Here is a 25,385-nt window from a genome sequence, read left to right as displayed (position 1 = left end):
GCTCCCCGAGCGCCGCTGTTGATGCAGGCAGCTCACTGCGCCGGGATTAGTGTGTGCTTCACCTCACTGTGTGTTCACTGTGTGCTGAGTGTGTTTCACTAATTCACGGATTTGGATAAATGCAGAGACCAAATTTCCCTCATGGGATCAATACTTATACTTATACAAAAGTATTGGTTTTACCAAGCATATTTGGCAATATTTTTAAACTACAAAAATACACACCTATAAAATATTTTGATACAAAATACTAAGCCATTTTCTTCAACCCATTAAATACAAATGACAAAATATATGTATCATAATTACTGCCCATCCCTGGTGGTTACCCAGGTTTTGAGGCTGAGTTTGCCAGAGAACTCTGTCAAATGTAGCCTACAATACGTTTTAGCAGTCTGCTATATTTTAATTACACTGCAATGTTGCAACATTCCACCAGCTGCTAATGTGTGAATTTCCAGTTCAGGTGATGTTCCAAAGCAAATTTCTAGATCATGTTCATACATGAAGAACTCCTTCTGTAAATGAAATACTGTATCTCCAGCTGTAACTAACTATTTAAGCTCTCTTGATAAGTAATGAAGATTGTAAGGGCCCAGTACTGACAGGGGCCCCCCAGAGATCAGAATTATTGTCTGTCATATTAGCAGTGCCCCTGGTAAACAAGATGTGACCATATTCTTCTGATCAGTAAAGTAAGATATCACCAAAGACTGAAAAAGCAGGGCAGGCCAACTTGGAAAAGGGGGACGGGCCCTATGAAAAGGTGCACCTGAATTTGGCTGTCATCTGTGCAGACTCTGGCTCTAGATCGCAGCAGAAAGTCCCTATACTCAAACTGTGCATGGCTCCAAATTTAATATGGCAGAGGATTTTGCTTAATTTCTATAGAGCGGAAGGAAGCCAAATAGTGTACAACTTCCACTTGGCTTGGGGCATTGTGTTATAGAAGTGACACAAACTAACCAGACTTCATAAATGGGGAATATGATAAAAGTGAAATCACATTAAACACACAGCATGTGTGTATATAAAGTACATGATACGATGTGGCCATGAATACACATTGAGAGAATATCAGAATCAGAGTGATACCAATTAATTAAAGGTGCTCTAAGCGATGCCACGCGTTTTTTAGGCTAAAACATTTTATGTCACTTACTGCAAACATCACCTAACCAACCGCTAGCTGTCTGTGTCCTGAATCACTGTAAAAAAACACGATTTCTGTCGACAGCCCAGGCTCCAAAAACGGCAACAAAAACAACCTGGGCAAACCTAGCCCATAAAAACATAACAAACTGTTCCAGCAAATCACAGACAAGATGCGCGTTTAGGAGAGTTTCAATTGCACGGGAGCAACCTCACAAAATGGAGGAAAGTGTCTGGCTCCCCTTGGGACTTGGGGCCCCATGGCCCCATTAGTGAGCAACTATTGATTAAAGTTGTAATTACATATTGTCTGGGTGAAAAGCAGGAGGAGCAATCCAATATCATTAACAAAGGCTGAGAGGATAAAGCTGAATACAGTCCTGTTACTTACAGTAGGCCTATGTTATAATCTCAAAGCCAATTTATAGGCTATCCTATCCTTGGTCAGTTTAACTTTCTGAATCACAATGATCTACAATATGCTGGCAGTTGCTGGTTCTGAAAAGCCAGAATCCAGTGTATACATGTAACATTTGTTTTCAACAATGGTATGAAAATAAAACAATATGTGATAGGGAAAAAATCCCTCAGTTATTCTACAGACAGATTCTAGAGTTGGGCGCTGTGGAAATTAACTTATGAATTTAGATTAGACAGTTGCCATCAGTGATTCTGGATGACATCGCGTCCATTGACATTTGAACTAAACACAAACAAAAACACCAAAGAGTGAACTCAAACCCCTCCCCAAGATCCTCTTCCATTTCCTAAAAGTCCCATCCCACCCTTTCGATGACTGGCTGGAAATGTTTTGTTATGCTTGGGGGACAGGCTTGCTCCACTTTGTTTGTTTCCAGTTCACAGAGCCAGGGCTATGTACGAAAACTGTTTTACAGTGTACTCACAGAATTGGAGCTAGTGGATTGTGAGGAAATATTCGCTGAATGTGACAAAAAGTGACATGGATTAGAAATTGCTTAATATCTGATAGCACCTTTAACTCGAATTTTGCAAATATGGCTGGATGATTCTTAGAAAGCCTGAAATGGTTCAGTATTTTAATTCACAATGATATTATAATACTAAAATTCTTCAAGGCCTAAATTCCTTTTTTGACATACCAACAAGTCTGGTTCCAGACCCAGGTTACAGGCCGGGTGGAGTGACTGCTCCCTCCCTTCGGTACATATGGTGTCAGAAGTGGGATGGCGCTCTGACTACCATACCAAAGAGCCGGCTCTTTGCCGTTGTGGTCAAGCAACACCCTGGGGTAAAGGTCAGGTTTGGTACCCTGGAAAACCAGGTTCAAGGCTGGGTGGAGTGACTAATAGTATAATCTATACCAGCTATTCTCCAACAGATCAGCATCCTGGCTCACCTCCAGCATCTCTGAGCATGTAGCGTCAGTCACAAAGTCATGTTGGTTCACAGCACAATATTCAGACAATCAGACCCTGTCTTACACAATTTGTGATACAACTTTTTATGCAGGCCATGGTTCTTTCCAAATTGGACTATTGCAATGCATTGCTAGTTGGCACACCTGCTTGTGAAACCACAGCAGATGATTCAGAATGCAGCTGCGTGTCTGGTCTTTATAGCCAAACAATATACAGAGTTACTCCTCTGTTAGTTATACTCTTCCTTAGCTTCCTATAGCAGCCAATATTCAATTAAAATCCCTCACTCTGGACTCAAAGACAAACAAGCCTGCCTAACAAGCATTGGTCCAGTGTAAGGACAGGGGCCTTGAAAAACTGCACTAAGTGACTCTCACACAGGCTGACTACTGAGCAACTCTCAAAGTCAAAGCATTTCACAAAGGGACATATACAATAGGCCCCCAGCCTGAATGTCTGATCATATTAAATTTCTACTTAAAATGTATGTTTTGCATTTTGTGTGAAGTCCTTGTCTAACGTGTGCATCAGTGACAGGGGCTCTACAAGCAATTTTAAGCTCCCTGTTAAAATTTTTCACTCAGGATCTTTGCATTTGAATACCCATTTTCCCTATGAATTCTGAATTGTTAGTAACATAATGGGTTAACATAATTGTTTTCTGCTTAGAATGTCCAAAGTGTGCCAGGCCTACTTCATTTTCAGGTATCTGCACTTTACTGGAGGCCTATTTATTTTTCTGCCAATTTTTACTTCCCCCTACATTTGAACAGAAATAGCTGTATTTTCTACACCTTACACATTCAAAACAGGTTTGTTACTTTCCTATTAATGCTTAAGGAAAGTTATTGATTATTTTATTTCATGTCATTGCGCCTTCCAGATATAAAGACCAACATCATGGATAGTGGTGCAATTTGCAGGAGCCAGGGTGCCAAAACAATGGTTATGTGATGATGAAAGTGTAAATGAATGATTACAGGTAGGTTAAGAAGGCTAGGATACTTTTTACTTCTATACTTTAATACATTTCAGACTGCATACTTTGTGACATTCACAAAGGTAAACAAGTTGAAGCAGTAGGCTTACTTATACTTTTACCAGGGTCTTAACACAGCGAGGTCATCTAGGCTTCAACTTTTAAAGTGTGTACTTTTTACCATCTCTGCAAACAATCAGTCTACATGATGTAGTTTTTTTTATAGAATAAAAGCAATAAATAAAAAATAAATGGAAAATAGGGAGTAAAAACAAGTCTAACACAAGGACATGAGACATGTTGGAAATCCAGTCTCTAGTTGCCTTTCATTTTTTGTGCACTTATTTTTCTTGATTAATCTTTCATTTGTAAAAAAAGCATATGGCTTATAGTAGCTAACTGAAAAAAGAAATGGAGTGGGGTTAATATCTAGGAGACGGTGCAATTGTACAAACTTCTACTCGATGCCTATTCTGGATCGTAAATAAAGACGGCACTGCATATTTTGATACAATGATTCCTCCTAGTGGTATATTTGGTCATCGAGAATGATTTGTTACAAAGCTGAAAAAGGTAGTCCATGTATATGGGTGTGAGAAACCCCGTAGATGGGAAAAACTCGCGGCGTGAACGTAGCCGCCATTTTACATCCTCCAGAGTGAAAGAGTGGAGCCGGAGCAGCGGCGGGGATTTCGACTCTTTTTTCTCTTCACGTTTCCCTCCCATTCAGTACAGTTCAGTGGTCTATCATCAGGTACGATAAATACTTATTCATTGGTCACATGTGCTGTTTTGTAGCCATCACCAGCCTTCGGTTATATTGTGTTTTCAAACAAAGTGGGAACTGGTTGGGACGTTTCTTCAGACCGGCTTTTTGAAAATGGACTCCCCTATGTGGCGGCACGTTGGCAAACTCGTTCACAGGCGAAGCAACTTGCCATTCACCGTAGCTGTGTTAAATAAATCATGAATGCAGGTGTTTAGGTTTGTTGAAGCACAGATGGTCTTAAATTGTTTGCAGCAGAAGGTCATGTGGATACTGGAAACTAGGATAAGTACGCTAACATTAGCAAGCTAGCAATACAGTTTTCTAACATTTGCTAGGTGGCTAACGTCACATCAAGCTTTCAAACTTGGTGAAGTCGTGCTGCATTTCAGTGGCTAGTTGACTGGGGTGGTGTTTGTGAAGTTGGCCCGTGAGATTGACGCGACAGTGACCAAGCTTGTGTTAAGATGGGTTGTTTTTCTTCCAGACACCGCCTACTAAGTAGTGTTGCACACGTAGTTAGCTCGCTATCTGGCTTCCTTGCGCGTCTAAGTTACGCTCGGTAGCTTAGTGGGTACGTATGAATTTGCTAACGTTTGCTTGCAGTGGAGCTAGTTTTCGTGTCTTAACGTTATCTGTTTGCACTGCCTATCGGATGCTAGGGTTAGGGCTTGTAAGAACTCTGGCATGGTATGTGATTGCTTTCGACAGTGAGGAAGAAGAATTGTCTAGCTGTACTCAGTAATGGTGTCTAACTTGGTGTGAAGCAAGCCATACGCTCAATAAAAATGAATACTTAGCCAGCGTATTAAAGCGAATTTACGTTAACGTTAATTGGATTAAAACCTTGAATAATATTAGCGAATTTGAAAAATGTTGGTTGGTACTAGACCTCAGTACTAAACGGCCGTCGTATGCCATGGGTATCCCAAAGGAACTTTAACTTGATATAGTATGCACTTACCTTAATTTATGCATTAATAACATTATTGTGAAATGATAAGCTAGCAACTTTGGTAGCTAACATTGCATTGTGGCGCGGCACATGCTCGCTAGCAAAGTAACGTTACCGGAAACAGTGCTAAAGGAACACGTGTATTAGCAGGCAGGGCTACAGCCGAACCCTACCCCGTCATATGCCTCTGTCCGAGCGTCAGAGACAGGGCAATATCAATGACTTCAGCGTGCATTCACGAATTGTTGGTATAATGCTAGGTGTTCTCAAAGTTTTTTTTTCTGGAGGTAGGTTGAATTATTTATTTGTTATGTTTTGACTGACCACCATGTGGGTCCTGTACAAGGAGGCACTTATCCCAACAAGTTAGGAAACATTTAACGCCACAACTGCAAAGTGGAAATTCTGCATGTTTTGATATGTTTTCAAATTTGCCCAATAAATGTAACGTACTGTTAGAAGGGTTGTAGATGCATGTAACTTTGCATTACCCTCACTTGGGTAATGGGTCAATAGGTTATTCCTGTGCGCCTCAGCGCAAGTATTCTAACCGGATCTGGATAGTCAACACCCCTGCATGGGATCAAATACATAGTACCTCGCTTTAATATTGTCCAGTTTTGGATTAATTTGGCTCATTGCATCTGTGCAGATCTGGAGACATGGCCACAGAGCATATAAATGGCAACGGTACTGAAGAACCAATGGAGACCACTGCTGCAGTTACCCATTCAGAGCACTTCCAGACTTTATTAGACGCTGGTTTACCAAAAAAAGTTGCAGAAAAACTAGACGAAATTTACATAGCAGGTAAGGCCCACTAAACATTCAGCTCAACCACATTCATTACCATATTTTGTTTTTGTCTAATTGCATGTACTCCAAGATGATATCTTGGAATAATGGAAATTTTGACTTTCAAGCAACTTTTTGTGGTTTCCTGTCAAAATGGGTACTGCAGTGTAAAATTTAGAGTCAAAATGATGAGTGCTCAGTAATGTTAAACCATGGACATGTACTTATGATCCGTGCATCGTCAGAATTTCCCTCCGTCTCAGAATTTTATCTCAGACACACTGGGTTTACTGAGGGAACTGGACGAGGTGGTTGAGTAGTCCACTTCGTTCAGTCATGCGGTGGATGCGCTGCATGTGCAGGTTTTCATAAACAGACACAATGCAAGCAGCTGTTAGTGGCTGGAATACAAGAGAAGTTAGAAAATGGAGGAACTGGCCAATGTAAAGCAATTATTTGTGTGTGAGCAAAATTCCCCCGTAACCTATGTTTAGCAGTCATGGACAGTGCTTCAGTTCAAGTCTCGTGTTCACCTGAATGTATATTTTGCCAGTGACTTTTCCAGCCCGTTAATGTGTTCTGACTTCCATCTCAGGCAATGTGGAAAATGTAAGCACCAGTTCTTGGTTAACCACTGTCTATATGATGAACATCAATGGCCCACACTCATATAGTTTGTTTCCTTTGTATGCGTCTCTCCCTCAGGGTTGGTATCACACAGTGACCTAGATGACCGCGCAATCGAAGCCTTGAAGGAATTCAACGAGGAGGGTGCCCTGCAAGTACTACTGCAGTTTAAGGATAGCGATCTCTCACATGTTCAGGTAGTGTATGAACTTAGGCCCAAATTACTATGTCTTGTCAAATAGCCGGCTTTTTGGCCTTTCTCACTGGCAAATAGTGAACTTCATTTTGAAATGTAATATGGATTGGAAGGATAGGATTCTTTTCGGTTAGCCTAAATGATGGGGCTCTGCCCTTTTTAGTTTTTATTGCTGGGTCATTCTGGCCAGTTGGACTTCTGAGAACCATCAAGATCTTGCCAAAGCATCAAACTCAAGTAAACTTCTAGTTTTGTCATAGCAGTTTAATTTCAAGTATTAAAGCAGGAAAGGGGTACAGGAATATGCGGGCATGTAGACATGGTGTCAGTATATCCCTGTGTTTCTTCATTTTATAACATGTGTATTCTTGTTTGCTTACTTGAACAGAACAAAAGTGCCTTTCTGTGTGGAGTGATGAAGACATACAGACAGAGGGAGAAGCAGGGGACCAAAGTGTCAGAATCCAGTAAAGGACCAGATGAAGCTAAAATAAAAGTAAGTCCAGTGTTTTTTAATGTGACTGAAGAATTTTGAAATTAGCTTTAAAAAAAACAATGAAAAAGAAAATAGATTTTTCAACATGTTGGATGTTAGTGGCAGCACTATGAATGTAAATAGTTAGCACCTGCACATCAGTCTTGGTTATATATTGTGATGATGTGCTAAACAGATTAATCTTCTCAATGGTCCTAGGCTCTTCTTGAGAGAACTGGTTACACGCTTGATGTAACAACAGGTCAGAGGAAATATGGTGGTCCACCTCCAGAGTCTACCCACTCAGGAGCACAGCCCACCATTGGCACAGAGGTGAGTAAGCGTAGGAGTTGAGGTGATTACACTTTCATTACCAAACACATTTTGTCTTCATTTTGTGATTACACTTTCATTACCAAACACATAAATTGTGCAACTGGGGACTATCCTTGCTGATGTTTTACAGTGAAGATCTGACAGGCTAGTCCTTTCAGTTAAGTTTTTGTGTTCTGGAACGGTGAAATACTTCATGTTGCATGGAGCTTGACTCTTGCTCCCTGTTTTCTTTCCTTTAGATATTTGTGGGGAAAATCCCAAGGGATCTCTTTGAGGATGAGCTGGTCCCTCTGTTTGAAAAGGCAGGTCCCATCTGGGACCTGCGTCTGATGATGGACCCACTCAGTGGCCTGAACAGAGGCTATGCCTTTGTCACCTTCTGCACTAAAGAGTCTGCCCAGGCGGCAGTTAAGCTGGTAAGGATTGTTTGTGGCACAACAGTGGGCACCGATGTGTAGTCTCCATTCGCTGCATGTTTTGAATAAAAGAACATGGGTAGTGTTTTGATGACTGACCCTCGGCTGTGTTTTGATCCTCTCTAGTGTAACAATAGTGAAATCCGACCTGGCAAACACATTGGCGTGTGCATCTCTGTGGCCAATAACAGACTGTTTGTCGGCTCTATCCCGAAGAGCAAAACAAAAGAACAGATTGTGGAGGAGTTCGCAAAAGTCACCGGTAAGCACTGACGTAGTGCAGGCTACACAGAATCAGTCATGATTGCATTATGACCAGTGTACATTCATGTTCAAGACTTAATAATAATCTACACTCAACAAATAAAAGCAAAGTGTTTATCGTCTGTGTACACTGAGTTTAATTCATGATTTGTTGTTTTCAAGATATCCGTTTTTTGTGTGTGATTTTCTCTGTTCCTCATTAGCCTTTTGCCTCTCTTATTTCTCCATACAGAGGGTCTTAATGATGTCATCCTGTACCATCAGCCAGACGATAAGAAGAAGAATAGGGGCTTTTGCTTCCTGGAGTATGAAGACCACAAGACGGCCGCACAGGCACGGCGCAGGCTCATGAGCGGCAAGGTCAAGGTCTGGGGCAACGTGGTGACTGTGGAGTGGGCAGATCCTATTGAGGATCCTGACCCTGAGGTCATGGCCAAGGTGAGTGGGTCAGACAGTGATGATAATGGTGCATATGTTTGCCACCAATGTAAACATTTTAATTGAAATGCATTAGGCGGTCTGTGTCTGATTACTGTGTTTATGGATCGCAGGTCAAGGTATTATTTGTGCGAAACCTGGCAAGTACTGTAACAGAAGATATACTTGAAAAGACATTCACCCAGTTTGGTAAACTGGAACGGGTGAAGAAGCTGAAAGACTACGCCTTCATCCACTTTGAGGAGAGAGAAGGAGCCGTGAAGGTGCCTCTTTTTCCCCCACTCTTGATCTCAGACATTGCATTGATGTAAATTCTGGCTTTTTACAATTTTCTTGTCTTGTCCTCTAGGCACTTGCTGACATGAATGGCAAGGAGCTGGAGGGAGAACAGATCGAAATTGTTTTCGCCAAGCCCCCAGACCAGAAAAGGAAAGAGCGCAAGGCGCAGAGACAAGCAGCCAAGACGCAGATGTAAGAAAAATCGGATGCTGTCAGTTACATTTAACATGGTTTGCTGACTGATCTGACAGTTGAGAAGGAAGTGAACTCTAATTGCAATCATATTTCTCCTCACCCCCAGGTATGATGACTATTATTACTATGGTCCCCCACACATGCCTCCCCCAACGAGAGGCAGAGGACGGGGTGGACGAGGAGGCTACTCCTACCCCCACGACTACTACGGCTACGAAGACTATTACGATTACTATGGCTATGACTATCACAACTACCGCGGTGGCTATGAGGACCCCTACTATGGCTATGACGACTTCCAAGCCACAGGTCGGGGCAGAGGAGGGCGCGGTGCCCGCGGGCCCTCCATGTCCCGGGGTCGAGGAGCCACTGCCACGCCCAGGGGAAGGTCCACCTACTCCCAGCGCGGAGGTCCTGGAACCAGCCGAGGAGCACGTGGCTCCAGGGGAGGGTCCCAGCAGAGAGGCCGTGTGGTAGGTGATTGCGGACTCCTTTGGGGAGGGGTGGGTAAGCATGAGGTGATGAGTGATGGTACAGTGGAGGTAGTTCCTAATGCAAATGCTTTTAACTGTTTATGGCAATTCATGGTTTGTCCGTATGTCTTTTGTGAGTTCATAGGAAGCTCTGACTTGAGTCTTGTGATGTTAAGGTTAACTGACGTCTGTGGAGCATTTGTATTTAGTACGTTTTCTTGTTTTTGGTTTGTTGCTGGTGTATAGTAGTTGTCCCACTCATTGAGGCAGGGAGTAATTTCTGGACAGTAGAACATTGTAAACCATCTCAGAGCTTTTGTAGACAAAAGATGTTTGGTGGACTGTGGTGTGGAAGTAAAGTTAGTCCGCATTCAGACATGCGGCGATTCACTCATTGCTTGTATGTCGCCTTAAAAGTTGAGATTCATTTCACTTTGTTGTACTGCCAATGTTTATTTTGCCTATAATTGTTTTCATCTTTTGTCACTACATCACAGCTACTCTCTTCCTGTCTGAATGCGGTTTTAGACTGATACAGCTGATTGCCATTTATAGCTTATGAAATCATCCTGGCCTGGACAGGTGTTTGTTTTAGGCTTTGAGATTTGGCTTTTATCTTTGATCAGTTATTGAGACTTCCCTTATCTCAACAACTATATTTCACTCTAATGACCCAGCTATACTAATTTGAACTTTGTGCTCTGGCTATTTCTCCTCATTTGTGCATACTTGTTGAAGGCCCCATGTGGAAGGAATGGACCAAAGGTTTGCATTTGTGGCTACACTAGCATGCTGTCAAGTCCCATAGACCCGGAAATTCACCCTCTACATCATTTGGTCAGTTGAATGTAGACAGTGCTCATTCTGGGAATGTTAGTGGGTGTAGTCCACATGCATGTCTCCAGAGGTTTGAATCTAGGGCCATGTACCTTCCCAGGATAACCCATGACTAAACAAAGTTAGGTGCTCATAAGGTGCTCAGGCTCTGTATTCAGAATGTCCGCCTATACGTTTCTTCGTTTGTCTGTACCATATGCAGCTTGTGGTGGAATTCCATTGTATTCATCTCTGTGTGGTCCATTTAAAGGTAGTGTGATCAAAGTAGGAATCGGATCAGGATTCTGACTTTCTGTGTTTTTCTTCAGCAGGGAAAAGGGGTCGAGGCTGGTCCTGACCAGTTACTATGAAGACTGACTTGTTACATGGGGTTACACCGGAAGCTGCCAATGATATGATGGTAAGGTCGACGCAATGGTCCAATGATATTCCAGCCTTACAGAAGCATATCTCCCATACTGCCACCCTACGAATCAACGGAAATTCAGAAAGCAACATGCTTGGACTTACTCTACTCATTGATGGAAGCCTAGCATTTAAAACATGATATATAAACATGCCACCCTCTGTCAAATGCCCCAACGCCCCCAAAGGATGCCATTTTAAATCATTGAAGTTCAGTTATCCTAAAGGATACTGAAATGTCAAATGAATTTTGCACTTTTTGTTTTTAAAAGTTTTTAAGTTTGAAGTGGCTCAAAGGAGCTTGATGCTATTGTATATTTTTGTGCTAATTGCAATTTTATTGTCCGAAATATCCATGTTAATCAAAATTGATACAAATTTTAAGAAAGAAAATAGGTAATTAAAATCTGCAGGTTTTTGGTGTAACCACCTTGCATGGATAAGTCAGGCATTCCAGGAAAGTGGTTCTTTTCAGAACTTGTCTTTAAAGGGTTGGTGTACTACCTCAGTACAGAGGATTCAACTACCCTGCCTGTACTGTAAATAGGGAAACTTATATTGATGAAAGCAAGGCTTGTTTACCATTTAAATATGCACAAAGGCAGCAGCTAGGCAGATGTACTTAATGTAATATAGTCATTTAGCTGTTGCCCTGACACTGCGAACAGTCTAACTGGGCATGCAAAATCTCATATGATGAGCCTAAACAAGCCTTGCTTTCATCGTATTTTTGAACTGAATTAGCTGCCTTGCTTGTTCAGCTGTAGTTACTGGTGTATGATTGTATAATAGTTTGGAATAAGATGTTACTTTTTTTGTAATGGCTTGAACATCACAAAGGCATCTGAGTGCTTTTGAAAAAAGCCCTGCAGTGTCCCTTTTCTCCTCAGCCAGACAGGTTTTTACTTTTGGATTTTATTTTACGTTTTCCTACTTAGCAGTGGAGCATTGTGAGGGTCACAACAACCAATTATGTCCAGTACCATTAAATCATCCCTGTGTGTTGAGGTTTGAAAATCTTAATCATGAACAACTGGTAAACACACCCACGCCTAAGCCAACTGCCTTTTGGTTTGTATTGGACTGACAAGAGGCCTACGTTTTTGCCTTGGGTTTAATACAGGCCTGATTCAGTTGACTGGTAAGGTGTAGGGTCATTCAATGGAAAAAGGGATGCTGCAGCTATGGTTTCTATTCCATGTTCTTTAGCCAAAAAGGAAGACTGAACCATACACCCGGTTTTGTACACAGGTATTAACTCCCTCTCAATAAAGCTGTATCCATACAACCTTTTGAAAAAGATGTTAGCAGTTTTAAACTATTGTTGGTGGCCAACAACGTTTTTGCATTCCTGCAAATAAATGTTTTATACTGTAAAATGAGGTTGAGTGTAACTTATTTTTGTAATAAAGTTGTTTGATTTTTATCTGTGTCCCAAAACTGTTTACTGTGGTAGACATTTAACAGTTTATTTAAAATTCCCATAATGTGTGTGATACTGGCATGTTGAAATATTTTATACAGTAATTTTCAGGAAAGCCTTCATGGCATGGTTGCAAATCATTTGTATTGAATTTGTGTGGTTGTACTTGGTAAGGCGTGGCCAGATGATTATGCTGCTGGATCAATCCACTACCATGCGGATCTGTGGGGAATACAACCCGCCTGTCTAAAATCTTCGGTGATGTTGGTACAGTGGGTCATGCTGGGCAATTGCCATCTTCAAAGACCGGAGGTGACATCAGCTAGAAGCAAAACAACTGAAGTAACGCTGCAAACCCGGTGTGGGACGGCAAGCAATAACATGCCTCGTTTCAAGTGCGTGGTAGTGTCGCCACTACGCTGCACCACCACAGCCTAGGAATATTGCAGTCGTTTGAAAGGTCCTTTTTAATGGCTGAGTACTCTGAACGCCAGATGGAAATGGCAGCGTTGATTATGAACCAAGCCAGCTAGCCGACTAGCTTAGCGTTAAATAATTTGGGTAAAAAAAACAATGCCGTGACAGCCACAGCGAAATCAGAATAAATAGCCCCCTGGGCATTTGAGTCGGTAGGTAAACACAATATATCTTATTACCAATTTGTAAGTTTGTGCATGGGATGGATCTCAAAAGATTGCGAATCACATCTCCTACGACGACTTGGTCAGTGAAATGGCCGGATTGTCAAAGCGTTAACGTCAGTGTTATTGGGGATAAAAAAATATGTAACCAGTGTAATGCAATGTACTGGTGCACAGCAGTTTTAGCGCAATAACACTTGCATGAGCGTAATAGGTTATGTATTCTGGATGCAAACGCATCCTGGTGTGTAGCTGAACCTGTGGTTCCTCCGATGCAGGATTAAAAATGACAGGCATAAGGGCACGTTTGACAAGTCTGAGACAGAGGCTGAAGCTGGACTTATTCAAAGAAGTCGGGCGACAGTACCCAGTGTTCTGCTTTCTCCTTGTTATTTTGCTTCTATCCACCGTCCTTCTGAATAGGTATTTTCTACATTAAATATACATCCTTAGTTTTTAGACTAGGTGTATAGGTATGAATAATAATATTTCCGACAATGTTTCTAGATTTCTACACATTATTATGGTCTTCTGGTCCTTCCTGGCGGGCGTTGTTACATTCTATTGCTCACTTGGACCAGACACTCTACTACCCAGTATATTTCTATCCATCAGGCCAAAGGTTAAGGTTAGTATGCAGTTGTGGTGCATATTGTTTGGGCTGAGGTGAAATGGAAAGATGAATATATTTGTTACTGTTATTACAGCAAGATCAGCAGGAGCTGTTTCCATTGGGGCACAGTTGTGCAGTCTGTGGAAAGATTAAGTGCAAAAGACACAGGTGAGCCAACTATTTTTCATTGTTTGATCATGGCATCTTTTGATTTTTTTTAAATTTGTAATTAAACTGGATCACTTGCATTTATTATGTTAATCAAAATCTTGTTTTGTCTTTGACAGACCAACATTGCTTTTAGAAAACTATCAGCCTTGGCTAGACTTAAAAGTGCATTCCAAGGTGGATGTCTCTCTATCAGAGGTATGAACTTCAATAGACTTTCAGTTCTTTTCATTTAGCTTTGATTCAGAAAATAGTGTTTGTTTAGCATATGCTACATCTTTTACCCTTACAGATTTTGGAATTGGTCCTTGAAAATTTTGTGTACCCGTGGTACAGGTAAGGTCTCAGCTGCTCTTTTGGATTTTTATAATTTTTGGCCCATTTCAGTAGTCAAATAGATCATTAACATTAAGCAACTTCCTTTGGCAGAGATATCACAGATGATGAGGCTTTTGTGGATGAGCTCAGAGTCACCTTGCGCTTTTTTGCTGCAGTGTTGGTGCGCCGGACACAGAAGGTGAAATTCAGTTTTAATCATAAGGATCAGTGGTTGCAGATCTATTGCAGGTGTATAGGTTTACTGGAACAAAAACTCAATTTGTAGTCATTAGATGGAAAAATACAAACTTTCCAGTGTAGTAGCCTGCTTTGTGTGGTCACATGGCTATATTGAATTATTTGCAGGTGGATGTCCCTTCACTCATCACGCAAAAACTGCTCAAGGCTGCCATGAAACACATTGAGATTATTGCCAAAGCAAGGCAGAAAGGTTGGTAAAGTGATCCATATATAAACTAGGGAAAAGCCATGTTAGCAAAATGACAGTGACAGTAACTACAGTCAATACAAAGTCACACCAGCATAGATTGCAGGGACCTGAAAGAGTCGACTGCTGCAGTGTACAATGCATGTGTGAGGACCAGGAGGAAGACATTTTGTGGAAGCTTACCTGTATGCTGCTGCTTTCTGTTACCTCAGTGAAGAACTCTGAGTACCTGCAGCAGGCTGCCCTGGAGGAGTATGGGCCTGACCTGCACATGGCCCTCCGCAGCCGCAGAGACGAGCTGCTGTACCTGAGGAAGCTGACCGAGGTGCTCTTCCCATACATTCTGCCACCCAAAGCAACTGACTGCAGGTGGGCCTCTTCCAGGCAGATTTGCCTCTCTACTGATCTCAGTCTGCACTCTTGTCTTGCAGTGTTTCCCATACATTGACTTATTTGTGGCGGCCCACCACAATATTAACATTGACCACCACACAATGATTTTCCAGGTTGTTCTAAATTGTGCTTAAATCTGGTTAGCATCATAACCACGCTGTGCTAATTTGTTGTATTCAAGTTAATTCTGCAAACCAACCACCACAAATGGAATTCAGTTCTGTGGGAAACACTGTCTTGGTAAAGGGTTGTCTGTCTTCTATCAGTCTGCTTACAACTTAACAGAGATCTGTCTTTGGACTTATTATACACAACCACTTAAAGATGGGGCACAGTGATAAACAGACTATAATTTCAATATAAACATAAATGTGAAAACCAGACCATAAAGTCACTGTGTTGATGTTTGTGCTTCTCTCATCCTCTCAGCATTTCTCTTGCCTTACAACCTCCTCCACCGACTAATTTCCTTTTCTACAGGTCTCTCACTTTCCTCATGAGAGAAGTGTTGTCTGGTTCTGTTTTCCTCCCGTCCATGGACTACTTGGCTGATCCTGTAAGAGACACCAAAATCCTTATTTGACATACATTTCCATTTTTAATTTCCTAATGTGATGCTGACCAGGATGCATTAGGGCATGGTTGTAATTGTAGCTGTGCTTTCTGTACTAGGATACAGTGAACCATCTGCTGCTGATATTTATAGACAGTTCTCCGGTAAGCAAAAGTAGTTGACATGTCTATGTCACATTTGTTTGTGAGTCCTTGCCCTTGACGTAGTAGCTGTGGTTGTGATGTGTTTGTAATGGAAGACCTTGAATCCCTCCATAGCCAGAGGCTGCAACAGAGCCAACTTCAACCTTGGTGCCATTCCTGCAGAAGTATGCTGAACCTCGCAACAAGAAGGTCTCGGTGAGGGCTCATGGTGCTTGCTTCTTTGTCACTAAAGTCACTACGTCAAAGTCAAAGTGAAAGTCTGCTTTATTGTCAATTTCTTTACATGCCAAGACATACAAAGAGATCAAAATTATGTTTCTCACTATCCCACGGTGGAGACAAGACATATTTTACCAATTAAGTCCACAGACAAAACATAACATTCAAGTAAACAATAAAAATTAAATAAGAAGGCACATACAATGAATAAATAAGAGCAGCAAAATTGGGTTGAAATTGTGCAATTGTGCATAGACAGTCAATATAGTAGTGCAAAGTCAGGCCAAGAAATGGCTGAGGTAGTTCTGTTTGACCTAAGTAAGCAAGTGGCATAGTGGTGCAAGTTATGTAAGAACAGCAGAAGTGTGTTGTGTTTTCAGGACAACAAGACAACAACCACAAGTTGCAAAGTGTGCAAGTGTACAAGTGGAGTAGTGCAAGTGGAGTAGTGCAAAGCAGCCATTGTGGGTCCAAAGTCCAGGATGTTATTGAGCTGAGGGTGGAGGGGGGAGAGAGTTCGTCTTTTCGTCTTTTACGTCTTTTCCTGATGCTGACTCAAGCATTGCCTATTTTTTGCCTATGCTTGTGCTTATGGTCTTGTTCATGGTTTGAACTGGTACATTTTTTTGCGGAGTTACTAAATTGTCTAGATTTAACACTTTGCACTTTTTGTGGTGCTGACTCAAGCTTTGCTTTTGGCCTGTCAATGCACAGGTGCTGAAGCTGGAGTTGAAGGAGATCCGTGAGCAGCAGGACCTGCTCTTCCGCTTCATGAACTTCCTCAAACAGGAGGGTGCCGTGCACGTCCTGCAGTTCTGCTTGACCGTAGGTCAGTTGGTCCACCCATCCCACTACACCTTTGTCAGTGTGTGAGTTAAGTATGGAACACAGCCATCATAAATCAGAATGAAATGTTATGTCTCATTTCACAGAGGAGTTCAATGACAAGATCCTGTGCCCAGAACTGACTGATGCTGAGAAGCTCATGCTACATGAAGAGGTGAAGAAGATTTATACCACCTACTGTCTGGATGAGAGCATTGACAAGATTCGCTTCGACCCTTTCATTGTGGAGGAAATCAGAAACAGTGAGTTGCTGATTTCTCACTTCTTACATGTGTTGGATTTTATCAGTAGGCTTCCCCTGTGAGTTCCGAAGTAAGTTTAAACAGGTCCCTCATTTCCTTTACAGTTATTTAAATCACAGTGAGAAAGCAGACATCCCTCAGCTAAGACCTTCCCTTTAATTCTGACACTTATCATTAGCTACACTGTTTTTATGGTCATACTTCCTCCCCTGCAGTTGCTGAAGGCCCATATGCGGATGTGGTGAAGCTGCAGACCATGCGCTGCCTGTTTGAAGCCTATGAACACGTCTTGTCCCTGTTGGAGAATGTCTTCACACCCATGTTCTGCCACAGTGATGAGGTAACCCAGAGGAAAGCCTGCCCCCCCCCCCCCCCCCCCCCCCCCCACACGGCCCCTGTCCCCCACTGACCAATGCCCCTCCCCTTAAACACAGAGCAGCCCTCACAGCGCTAATCTGCCAACTGTGCACAATCAGTGCTTGTGTCATCACCTCAGGAAGACACATGACTGGACGATGACTTCACTCTGGCAACGAGCCCTCAGACAGGGGTTTATGCCACGGGGGCATCTGTAGCACAAGAGATGGCTGTCTTTGGTGTAAATCACACGTAATGGAGGGTGTGTTGAATAGTGGAGAGAGTTTCTAGAATCTTTTGAAGATCCTGTTGAATTGTTTATGTCTACATGGTCATGAGATGAAATTGATGGTAATGCATCAATTTCAAAATCTTGCCCAAAAAAGAAAAGCGGTTATAACCATTAGTAATGGAGTAATATTTTATGTATGTTTCAGTACTTCAGACAACTTTTGAGAGGGGCCGAGTCCCCTACCAGGAACTCCAAGCTGAGCAGGTGGGTGTCAGTTCACCTCCCTGTGCAGTTCATTAGTCTCAAGCGGTGGGTATATCTGAAGCCAGTCACTGGATTTCCTTGACGTTTTCAATGGAATTTTTTTATTGTATGTTTTGTACTACCACGTTGTGCATGAAGCACAAGTTGATGAATTGGCGTCCCTCTCCTAGATGCTTGGTAAAATACCTCACTAGTACTTCAGATAGACTAACATCACTGACACATCTGAATATCACTGTTTTGTTTTTTTACCAGCATCTTGTGTTTAACTTTCTGTTGGTTGTGTCCACTACATGGTTTATGTTGACAAACACGGTTCACCAGTTGTATATTGTAGTGTCCACTGGTGTTTGATCATGGGGTAAGCTTATGGGCCAGTTATAACCCCCTGTGCCTGTTATTTCAGAAATAGCGTGAGTTTGGATGACATTCGGTGAGTATGCTGTGCAGCTTTCCTCTGCCCTTTTCATGCTGCTCATAGGGTAACTGTACTTGCTGGACTGCAGTCAGAATACAAAGCTGCTTTTGATAACCGTCTCATCAGATGATATGGATGCAACAGTTTCAGCCACTGCTCATGAACTATTTGAATTGAGATGGCTCTTGGTGTCTGATAGCATTTAGCCTCTGCTAAGGTCCATGCATAAAGCCTTTTCAGCAGTGGCGGTGAAGCCATCTTTACAGTAGGTGTGACTGGTTATGCTTCTCTGGGTCTAAGCAGCAGTCAGGTGAGAGAGAGTGGAAAACCTTAACTTAACTTTGCTACTCATTTTCACCTGTGACTGTTTTTGGGGGATTTTTTCTGGAGATGACTTTATGTCAATGACAGAATAATGAAAAGGGTCTGAACAATGTGCAAAAGATGTTCAAGAAACACTTTCCTAAATGCTGAAAAGTCCTGTAACATACAAATAACAGGTGGTGTAATCATTACAAGATGATTGAAGAAATCCAAGGTCTTCCTGCTTGCTGTTTGATTTTATGATAGGATCGTTAGCCTGTTTTTCTTGGCTGTAGATTAAATTTAACACACTCTCGTTGCCTTCCTCCCCCTATAATTGGGAAGCAGCAGATGCACAGCAGCTCTCCATCTGTCCTAACATCCCAAATGAGACTAAGTGTCATGCTAGAGCATTTCTGATAACCAGAGAAATACAACCAGCCTTCATACCTTTTGAACAGACCGTGTTTACCAGTTTAAAGTAAACTGACTGTCCAGCTGATTTAAAACCTTAACGTATTTACAAATTAAATAGTAATTTGTCAGTTTACTCAGAGTTAGCATCACATAAGCAAGATGTTGTTTAGCCACTGCCTTTGGTTTAAAAAAGGCAGCACTTATGGTAACATGGACTGAGGCCTTTGTCGCTGGAATGAGGAAGAGGCAGAAGAGAATGGCACTGTTTCTTGCGCCACCCCATGCGTGAACACCTTCCCACTCTGCTAACCTCCGTCCCCCCACGTCTCTCTCTCTCTCTCTCTCTCTCTCTCTCATACCTCTCCACCACCATTGGATTGTGCTTGTTGTCTGTCTCCATCCCTGTGGCGTGCTGTGTCGGTTAATAAAAAAACTGGGCTCTAGTTCTTCAGAGTGGGATTGTCCGCTGAGTGTGGAGTGCCCGTCCATCTCTCCGGGCTCATCACCCGCATTCGTCTCCCCCCATTTCCAGTCCATTCACACCTTCCCGTCCAGTGGCCTAGCGAGCCGTACTGCCTTGCAGAAGTAAGTCGGGGCCCATCACAAGTCACCACCCACCCCCCCCCCCCCCCCCCCCCCCCCCCGTCATCATTCCCCAGCATGGGCCGTTGTGTTCCCTCCTGATTTTGTGTTTGAGTATGTTTGTGTCCTATGTGTGTTTTATGTATCCTTGAGGCTTAGCATGACTGTTGTGATACGATTTGCATACATGGAACAAAATGCAATCTGATGTGTATTTATTTGTCTATTTATGTACTAATGTATTTGTTTATTTATTCCTTTCTTTATTTACTTGCTTTCTGTGCTTCAACTAATGTCAGGCAGGTTCCCATGCAATTTTGTGCGTAGGAGATGTTTAAAGCTGACATTTTCAGATTTGTTCCATTGTTCCATGATATACTAGTATATGTTTTAACTTTGATTATGTGTAGCATTATCAGTAGTATCATAAAGATGCTGCATATGTTTGGCTGGACTTGATTTAAACCTGTGGGTGTTCAAAAATCTAAAACCCAAAGTGTCTGTTCTGAATGGGACAAATGCTTCTCAACCACTTTACATTCTGCATGTGCAATGAGATGGGGTCTTCATCATATATGGATTCACAAATAAGGGTGAAGATGATGACTTCTGTGTATTTTGTGTGTGTGACCTGCAGAAACACCTCAAAACGGGGAGAATCGTTTGGGATCAGTCGAATTGGGAGTAAAATCAAAGGCGTGTTTAAGAGCACCACTATGGAGGGGGCCATGCTGCCCTCCTACGGACTGGCAGAGGGAGAGGACGACATGGTCAGTGAGACATTCTCCTTTCTGACTAAAACATAAAATAAATGGCCTGATAATGCATGAGTGCTGAAGGGAATGTATCATTCATTTTGTGTGCATTTTAAGTGGAAAATGTATTGCTCTTCTAAAGAAAATGGTTTAAGAAATTACACCCACCAAGACAAATAATGTGTTATTTAAAAGGCAGTATTTTAAAGACTTTACACAACTATAAAGTAGATAGATAGTTTATTGATCCCCAGGGGAAATTCAAGGTCTCAGTAGCATACAGACAACACACACACATTCACTAACAGCAGAAAAAGTAATTAAACATATATAATATAAAAACACAACTAAGCAATAAGGACGTAGAAGATAAGTAGAAGATAAAGAATATACTACTAAATATACTAAAATACAAATTATACTAACACTTAATTCTAAAAACAGTATCCACATAGTGGTGATTAATCAATCAAGAGGCGTTTGCAATGACTGAGGCAGGGACTGAGCCTGTGATTCTCTGTGCATAGTAAGGTAAGGTGCTCTGTGTGAGTGAGTGTCACGGTGATAGTGGTCATGGTAGCAATATCATGAACTCCTTTGCTGTCCATTTCAGAAGATTTAATAGATAACAGTCTGTCAATTAACTATTACTTTTCCTATGAATATTATTTTCCAGCAGTACCACCATGAGGGCTTTTGCTGCAGTATGAGTTCTTTTTGTTGAATGTCAACCATATTTTGTAGTCTTGACGTAGTCTCCCTTGTAACAGCTTGCCCTAGAGACCCTTCAGAATTTGACGTCATCCTCTCCACCCTGTATTAAAGCTGAAACAGTTAGGAAAACCCATTTTAAGCAGTTAGTTGATCCCTGATAGTTGAATTTGCCTAGTGTGAATCTAGTGAAATAGAAAATTAATTTATCTGAATAGTTTGTTATCTGTATTGTTGACCTATAATTGTGATGTCCTAATATCATTAAGAATTGTTTGTCAAGGATGGAAACGTAACTGAAACATTTTTCTTACATCCCAATCACATACTGTGGGAAATGAACAAAATGCCCTATCTTATAAAGTTTGTAACTAGAAGACAGCAGTGTCAAACTTTGTCTAGAGAAGTAGACAGAATACACCCAGATGCAACAATATTTTTAATTCAGGTTCCCAGCTTTTTTTCAACCTTATTATTTCAGCTGAAATTGGTGAAATACTCAACAGTAAACTGCATCATCAATGACAGATTATGTTTGAACACCTTTCCCCAAATCTGCCATTGTAAACACTGATGTTCTGTCCCATCTTGTTATGTGTGTGTGTGTGTGTGGGGTGCTCAGGTGGAGGAAGCCATTATGGTTCTTGAAGACGACGCTCCTGTGGAGGCTATCAGCACCCCCAGCACCCCTCGCAACCTCTCCGCCTGGAGCATCACCATCCCTTACGTCGACTTCTTCGACGATGAGGTCAAGAAAGAAAGGATCCCCGTGTTTTGCATTGATGTTGAGCGTAATGACAGACGTGCTGGTGAGTGTTTAACAGTCGCATTATGAGAGTAATGTTGGATATAAGAAAGAAAAACGTGTTTTGTATAGAATTTGGACAGAGCAAACACCACATTTCACCTAAGCCACTTCTTGTTTATGCTTCTCCCAGTGGGCCATGAGACCGAGAACTGGTCTGTCTACAGACGATACCTTGAGTTTTACGTCCTGGAGTCAAAACTCACTGAGTTTCATGGTGTGTATGCACCCCCCCCCCCACACACACACACACACAGTATGGTTAGATCTTAACTGTGGATGACTTCGCTGGGCTGCAGCTGTTGTGTTGTGTTTATGGCATGGAGTTGCCATAGAGGAATCACCTCACCTCTTTGCACATGCTGGAAATGAAATTACCATGCCTTCTCGCTCTGTCACTGTTTCTCACAATGCTTTACTGTGATAACAGGCTCCTTTCCAGATGCACAGCTGCCCTCTAAAAGAATAATCGGTCCAAAGAACTATGAGTTCTTAACATCCAAACGGGAAGAGTTCCAAGAATATCTACAGGTACAGAGGATGTTGCACAACATTACTTGCTTTCACTTTGATCTACTGAGCTTTGTAGGCTTCCTTTTGAGTTTTTATTGTTAACAATGCAGAATTAATCCGATTAATTGTGGATTTCTTATGTTTTTACACCAGAAACTACTACAACACCCTGAACTCAGCAATAGCCAACTGTTAGCAGACTTCCTCTCCCCTCATAGTATGGAATCCCAGTTCCATGACAAAATGCTTCCCGATGTCAACCTAGGTATTTTTGTAATGCACACACACCTGTGTAATACATTTCATACATACCCTTATATTTTGTGTCAGATTTCCTAACCAACAATTGTATTTTACTCCTCAGGGAAGATCATTAAATCTGTACCTGGAAAGTTAATAAAAGAAGTAAGCCACTTAATTATCCTTGTGGTATCTATGTGGTACCTTGTGATAGCTTATTGTCCTGCACTAATAACTAGTCTGTCCTCTCTGTCTTTAACCTTTGAAATCTAACACTTTGTTTTGTTCATTATGTTGGTTAAACTCTTTAACCTTAGAGAGGACAGCACCTGGAACCGTTCATCCAGTCATTCTTCAACTCCTGTGAGTCGCCAAAGCCCAAACCCAGCAGACCTGAGCTGACCATCCTCAGCCCCACATCGGAGAACGACAAAAAGGTATGTCCAGAGAGCCACAGAAAAAGACTGGTACGCTCTCTCCTCAGTAATGATGCTTAGTGCCCCCTAGTGGCATTTTAATGGTGTCCGCAAATAAATCCAGCTTACATCAGCATGATAGATATACCTTCCTCAAATCTTTCAAACTATTTTTAAAGCAAACTGATGGTTCTTGTTTATTTCTTTCCCAAAGCTTTTTAATGAGTTGTTCAAAAACAATGCCAATCGATCTGAAATCAGTGAGAAGAAGCATAATCAGAATTATTTCATGGAAATGATTACTGTGGAGGGAATTTATGACTATTTAATGTATGTCGGTAAGTGCAGTCTGTATTCACAGTCTTTCTTCATTTCTATGTTGTGGTTAAAAAATAATATACACAAAATGAATACACACTGTCTGCTTTTTTCAAAAAGTACAATTCATCTGAACTGAGCCTTAAAAGCACTCTCTCATCAATACCAGGCAGAGTAGTCTTCCATATCCCTGATTGGCTGCACCACCTTTTGATGGGTGGAAGAATACTGCTCAAAAACACACTGGAGGCTTATACAGATTACTACCTGCATCGCAAACTGGACCAAGTTATGCTGGAGCATCGAGTGGTTTCCCTCATCACACTTCTTAGAGGTACTATATAGTAGCCTGACAGAAGTCTGTCCATATATCCACAAAATGAATATACCCATATATCTGGACAGTACCTGAGGTATAAAATATGTTGTTAAATGTACTTCCGTTTTAGATGTTTTGTAATATTTCAATTTACTGGCAAATGCTTACAACATTTTTGCATATGTTTTTAGATATGAAATCATGTGCCTATATTTATTGTTTTAGATTCTGTATTCTGTGAAGCCAGTGAACCTCGCCCCCTTCAAGATAAGCAAAAAAGAGCTAAGAAAACATTTGAAGAAATGATGAAATATATACCAGGTAGATTTGTGTATTAGTCTATACATCAAATGATCTAACCAATAAAATGAAGACATACGCTTTAATTGAAAGTGTTAATATTGTGTTTATCTTCAGATTTTCTGACAAAATGTATTGGAGAAGAATCAAAGTACGAGGGAGTTCGGCTCCTCTTTGATGGACTCCAACAGCCAGTGTTAAACAAACAGGTAGGTCTGTTGGTAATCATAGGTAGGTAATGGAAGTGACTATGCTGGGTGCATTTTATTCAGTAGAACAATGCCTGTTACCATTCTCCATATGCAAATGGTTAAGTGTATTTTGTTTGATCTGTTAAGTTGACCTATGTCCTGCTGGACCTGACAATCCAAGAGCTCTTCCCTGAACTTAATAAGGTAATTATAAAGGACTGTGATTGACATTCCAGCTACATACTTAAAGCACCTATTGGAGAGGTCGTCTCATGCCATGCCTTTCTTGACAGGTACAGAAAGAAACATGTCATTTGATGGCTCCATGGATGTAGGAAGCTACCTAGTGACTGTTGTCCTTCCAGCACCTGCTGCATGTGCAATCTACTGTATGAAAGCATAACACACCACACTGATCCTCTGACTGTAATGATGTTATTCTGTGACCAGCTATGTATAGCATGGGGAATGACACTGTAATGAATATTGAAAAAAAAAAAAAAAGAACTGTAATATGTAATACAGAGAACTAAATAAAATATTTATTGCTTACTGGTATGGCATATTGATTAAAAAGAGTCAATCTAAATTCACTACAAATAGTTGACTACAACTGATGGCAGCACATAGGCTTTTGGTCATCGAGCCAAACAGAAAAACAAACAGAAGATTCCAAACAACGGACATCTGTCAATTCTTTCTCCAAGTTCCAGTTGTCTCTTACAGTACGTACACAATTCCTCAAATCCCTTGAAGATATGGAGAGAGCGTGCCTTACTGTTTCCTGCAGGCATACACAAAGTGCTGGAGCTGATGGGATCCAATAATATGATTAATATGGGAATGGAATTTAATACACACATAATAGATAACATCTATTTTCAATGAGTCATTCAGATAGTTTCCCAGGGGTGTATTTACTACATCCACTTAAATGTACACATATGAAAGAGATTATCACTGGATACTAAGCAGAAATCAATGACAATCTAAGTAGGCCATAAGTGGGAATGATGGGTTGGTCCCATTTAGGGAAACAATATCCAGTGCTTTTGGCATATAGTATAGGCTGTAATCCTGTCCTTCCCCAGTTGATTACTTGCATTTGGGCACAATTTTTTGTATTTTGTAAGTTTTATATAAGTATATATAGTATACATATATAAGTATAAGTATACATACCCTTTTGATCCCTTGAGGGACATTTTCTGTGTTTTCTGTGTATTTG

At 41.4% G+C, this 25,385-nt stretch overlaps 2 protein-coding genes across 10 annotated transcripts; both read left to right on the top strand.

Moving 5' to 3' along the window:
• The first annotated feature begins 4,155 nt into the window (after positions 1 to 4,155).
• On the top strand, positions 4,156 to 12,414 carry LOC143139000 (heterogeneous nuclear ribonucleoprotein Q-like). Of its 3 annotated transcripts, none has more exons than XM_076299526.1 (12): positions 4,156 to 4,285; positions 5,905 to 6,062; positions 6,753 to 6,871; positions 7,259 to 7,366; positions 7,565 to 7,678; positions 7,921 to 8,097; positions 8,224 to 8,359; positions 8,594 to 8,799; positions 8,913 to 9,062; positions 9,149 to 9,270; positions 9,380 to 9,746; positions 10,895 to 12,414. In XM_076299526.1, exons 2-12 carry the CDS (start codon positions 5,915 to 5,917, stop codon positions 10,931 to 10,933), a joined length of 1,686 nt encoding a protein of 561 aa, XP_076155641.1. In that variant the 5' UTR covers positions 4,156 to 4,285; positions 5,905 to 5,914; the 3' UTR covers positions 10,934 to 12,414. The 3 variants fall into 3 exon arrangements, with proteins under 3 accessions (XP_076155641.1, XP_076155640.1, XP_076155642.1); XM_076299525.1 differs by having other exon boundaries at positions 10,892 to 12,414; XM_076299527.1 differs by lacking the exon at positions 5,905 to 6,062 and having other exon boundaries at positions 4,180 to 4,285; positions 10,892 to 12,414.
• Positions 12,415 to 12,696: 282 nt separating this feature from the next.
• On the top strand, positions 12,697 to 24,679 carry LOC143138998 (sorting nexin-14-like). Of its 7 annotated transcripts, none has more exons than XM_076299520.1 (31): positions 12,697 to 13,040; positions 13,331 to 13,475; positions 13,560 to 13,680; positions 13,760 to 13,833; positions 13,953 to 14,031; positions 14,126 to 14,169; positions 14,263 to 14,350; positions 14,518 to 14,602; positions 14,812 to 14,968; positions 15,422 to 15,548; positions 15,665 to 15,709; positions 15,824 to 15,904; positions 16,643 to 16,757; positions 16,861 to 17,016; positions 17,232 to 17,356; positions 17,811 to 17,869; positions 18,276 to 18,302; positions 19,452 to 19,592; positions 20,227 to 20,359; positions 21,678 to 21,864; positions 21,994 to 22,077; positions 22,291 to 22,391; positions 22,527 to 22,638; positions 22,738 to 22,778; positions 22,931 to 23,050; positions 23,244 to 23,371; positions 23,521 to 23,681; positions 23,892 to 23,987; positions 24,084 to 24,175; positions 24,305 to 24,361; positions 24,451 to 24,679. In XM_076299520.1, exons 2-31 carry the CDS (start codon positions 13,339 to 13,341, stop codon positions 24,490 to 24,492), a joined length of 3,015 nt encoding a protein of 1,004 aa, XP_076155635.1. In that variant the 5' UTR covers positions 12,697 to 13,040; positions 13,331 to 13,338; the 3' UTR covers positions 24,493 to 24,679. The 7 variants fall into 7 exon arrangements, with proteins under 7 accessions (XP_076155635.1, XP_076155633.1, XP_076155636.1 ...); XM_076299518.1 differs by having other exon boundaries at positions 12,698 to 13,040; positions 23,244 to 23,367; positions 23,517 to 23,681; XM_076299522.1 differs by having other exon boundaries at positions 12,699 to 13,040; positions 15,473 to 15,548; positions 23,244 to 23,367; positions 23,517 to 23,681.
• The last annotated feature ends 706 nt before the right edge of the window (positions 24,680 to 25,385 follow it).

This window comes from Alosa pseudoharengus, unplaced genomic scaffold (genome assembly GCF_046254945.1).
Source record: "Alosa pseudoharengus isolate Yale_2024_CS ecotype anadromous, Long Island Sound unplaced genomic scaffold, YU_APseudo_1.1 YU_APseudo_1.1_scf_22, whole genome shotgun sequence".
Lineage (NCBI taxonomy): Eukaryota > Metazoa > Chordata > Actinopteri > Clupeiformes > Clupeidae > Alosa > Alosa pseudoharengus.
Note: the sequence above shows the minus strand (reverse complement) of the source record. Positions and strands in the feature narration are given on the sequence as shown.

Bases quoted from the DNA above. Each gene is read 5' to 3' on its own strand.
- LOC143139000 (XM_076299525.1), top strand. From the start codon at position 5,915: ATGGCCACAGAGCATATAAATGGCAACGGTACTGAAGAACCAATGGAG. The intron at 6,063-6,752 runs GTAAGGCCCACT...TCTCTCCCTCAG, and splicing joins AGACGAAATTTACATAGCAG to GGTTGGTATCACACAGTGAC. The intron at 7,367-7,564 runs GTAAGTCCAGTG...CAATGGTCCTAG, and splicing joins CAGATGAAGCTAAAATAAAA to GCTCTTCTTGAGAGAACTGG.
- LOC143138998 (XM_076299520.1), top strand. From the start codon at position 13,339: ATGACAGGCATAAGGGCACGTTTGACAAGTCTGAGACAGAGGCTGAAG. The intron at 15,549-15,664 runs GTAAGAGACACC...TTTCTGTACTAG, and splicing joins TGGACTACTTGGCTGATCCT to GATACAGTGAACCATCTGCT. The intron at 23,372-23,520 runs GTGCAGTCTGTA...AATACCAGGCAG, and splicing joins TATTTAATGTATGTCGGTAA to AGTAGTCTTCCATATCCCTG.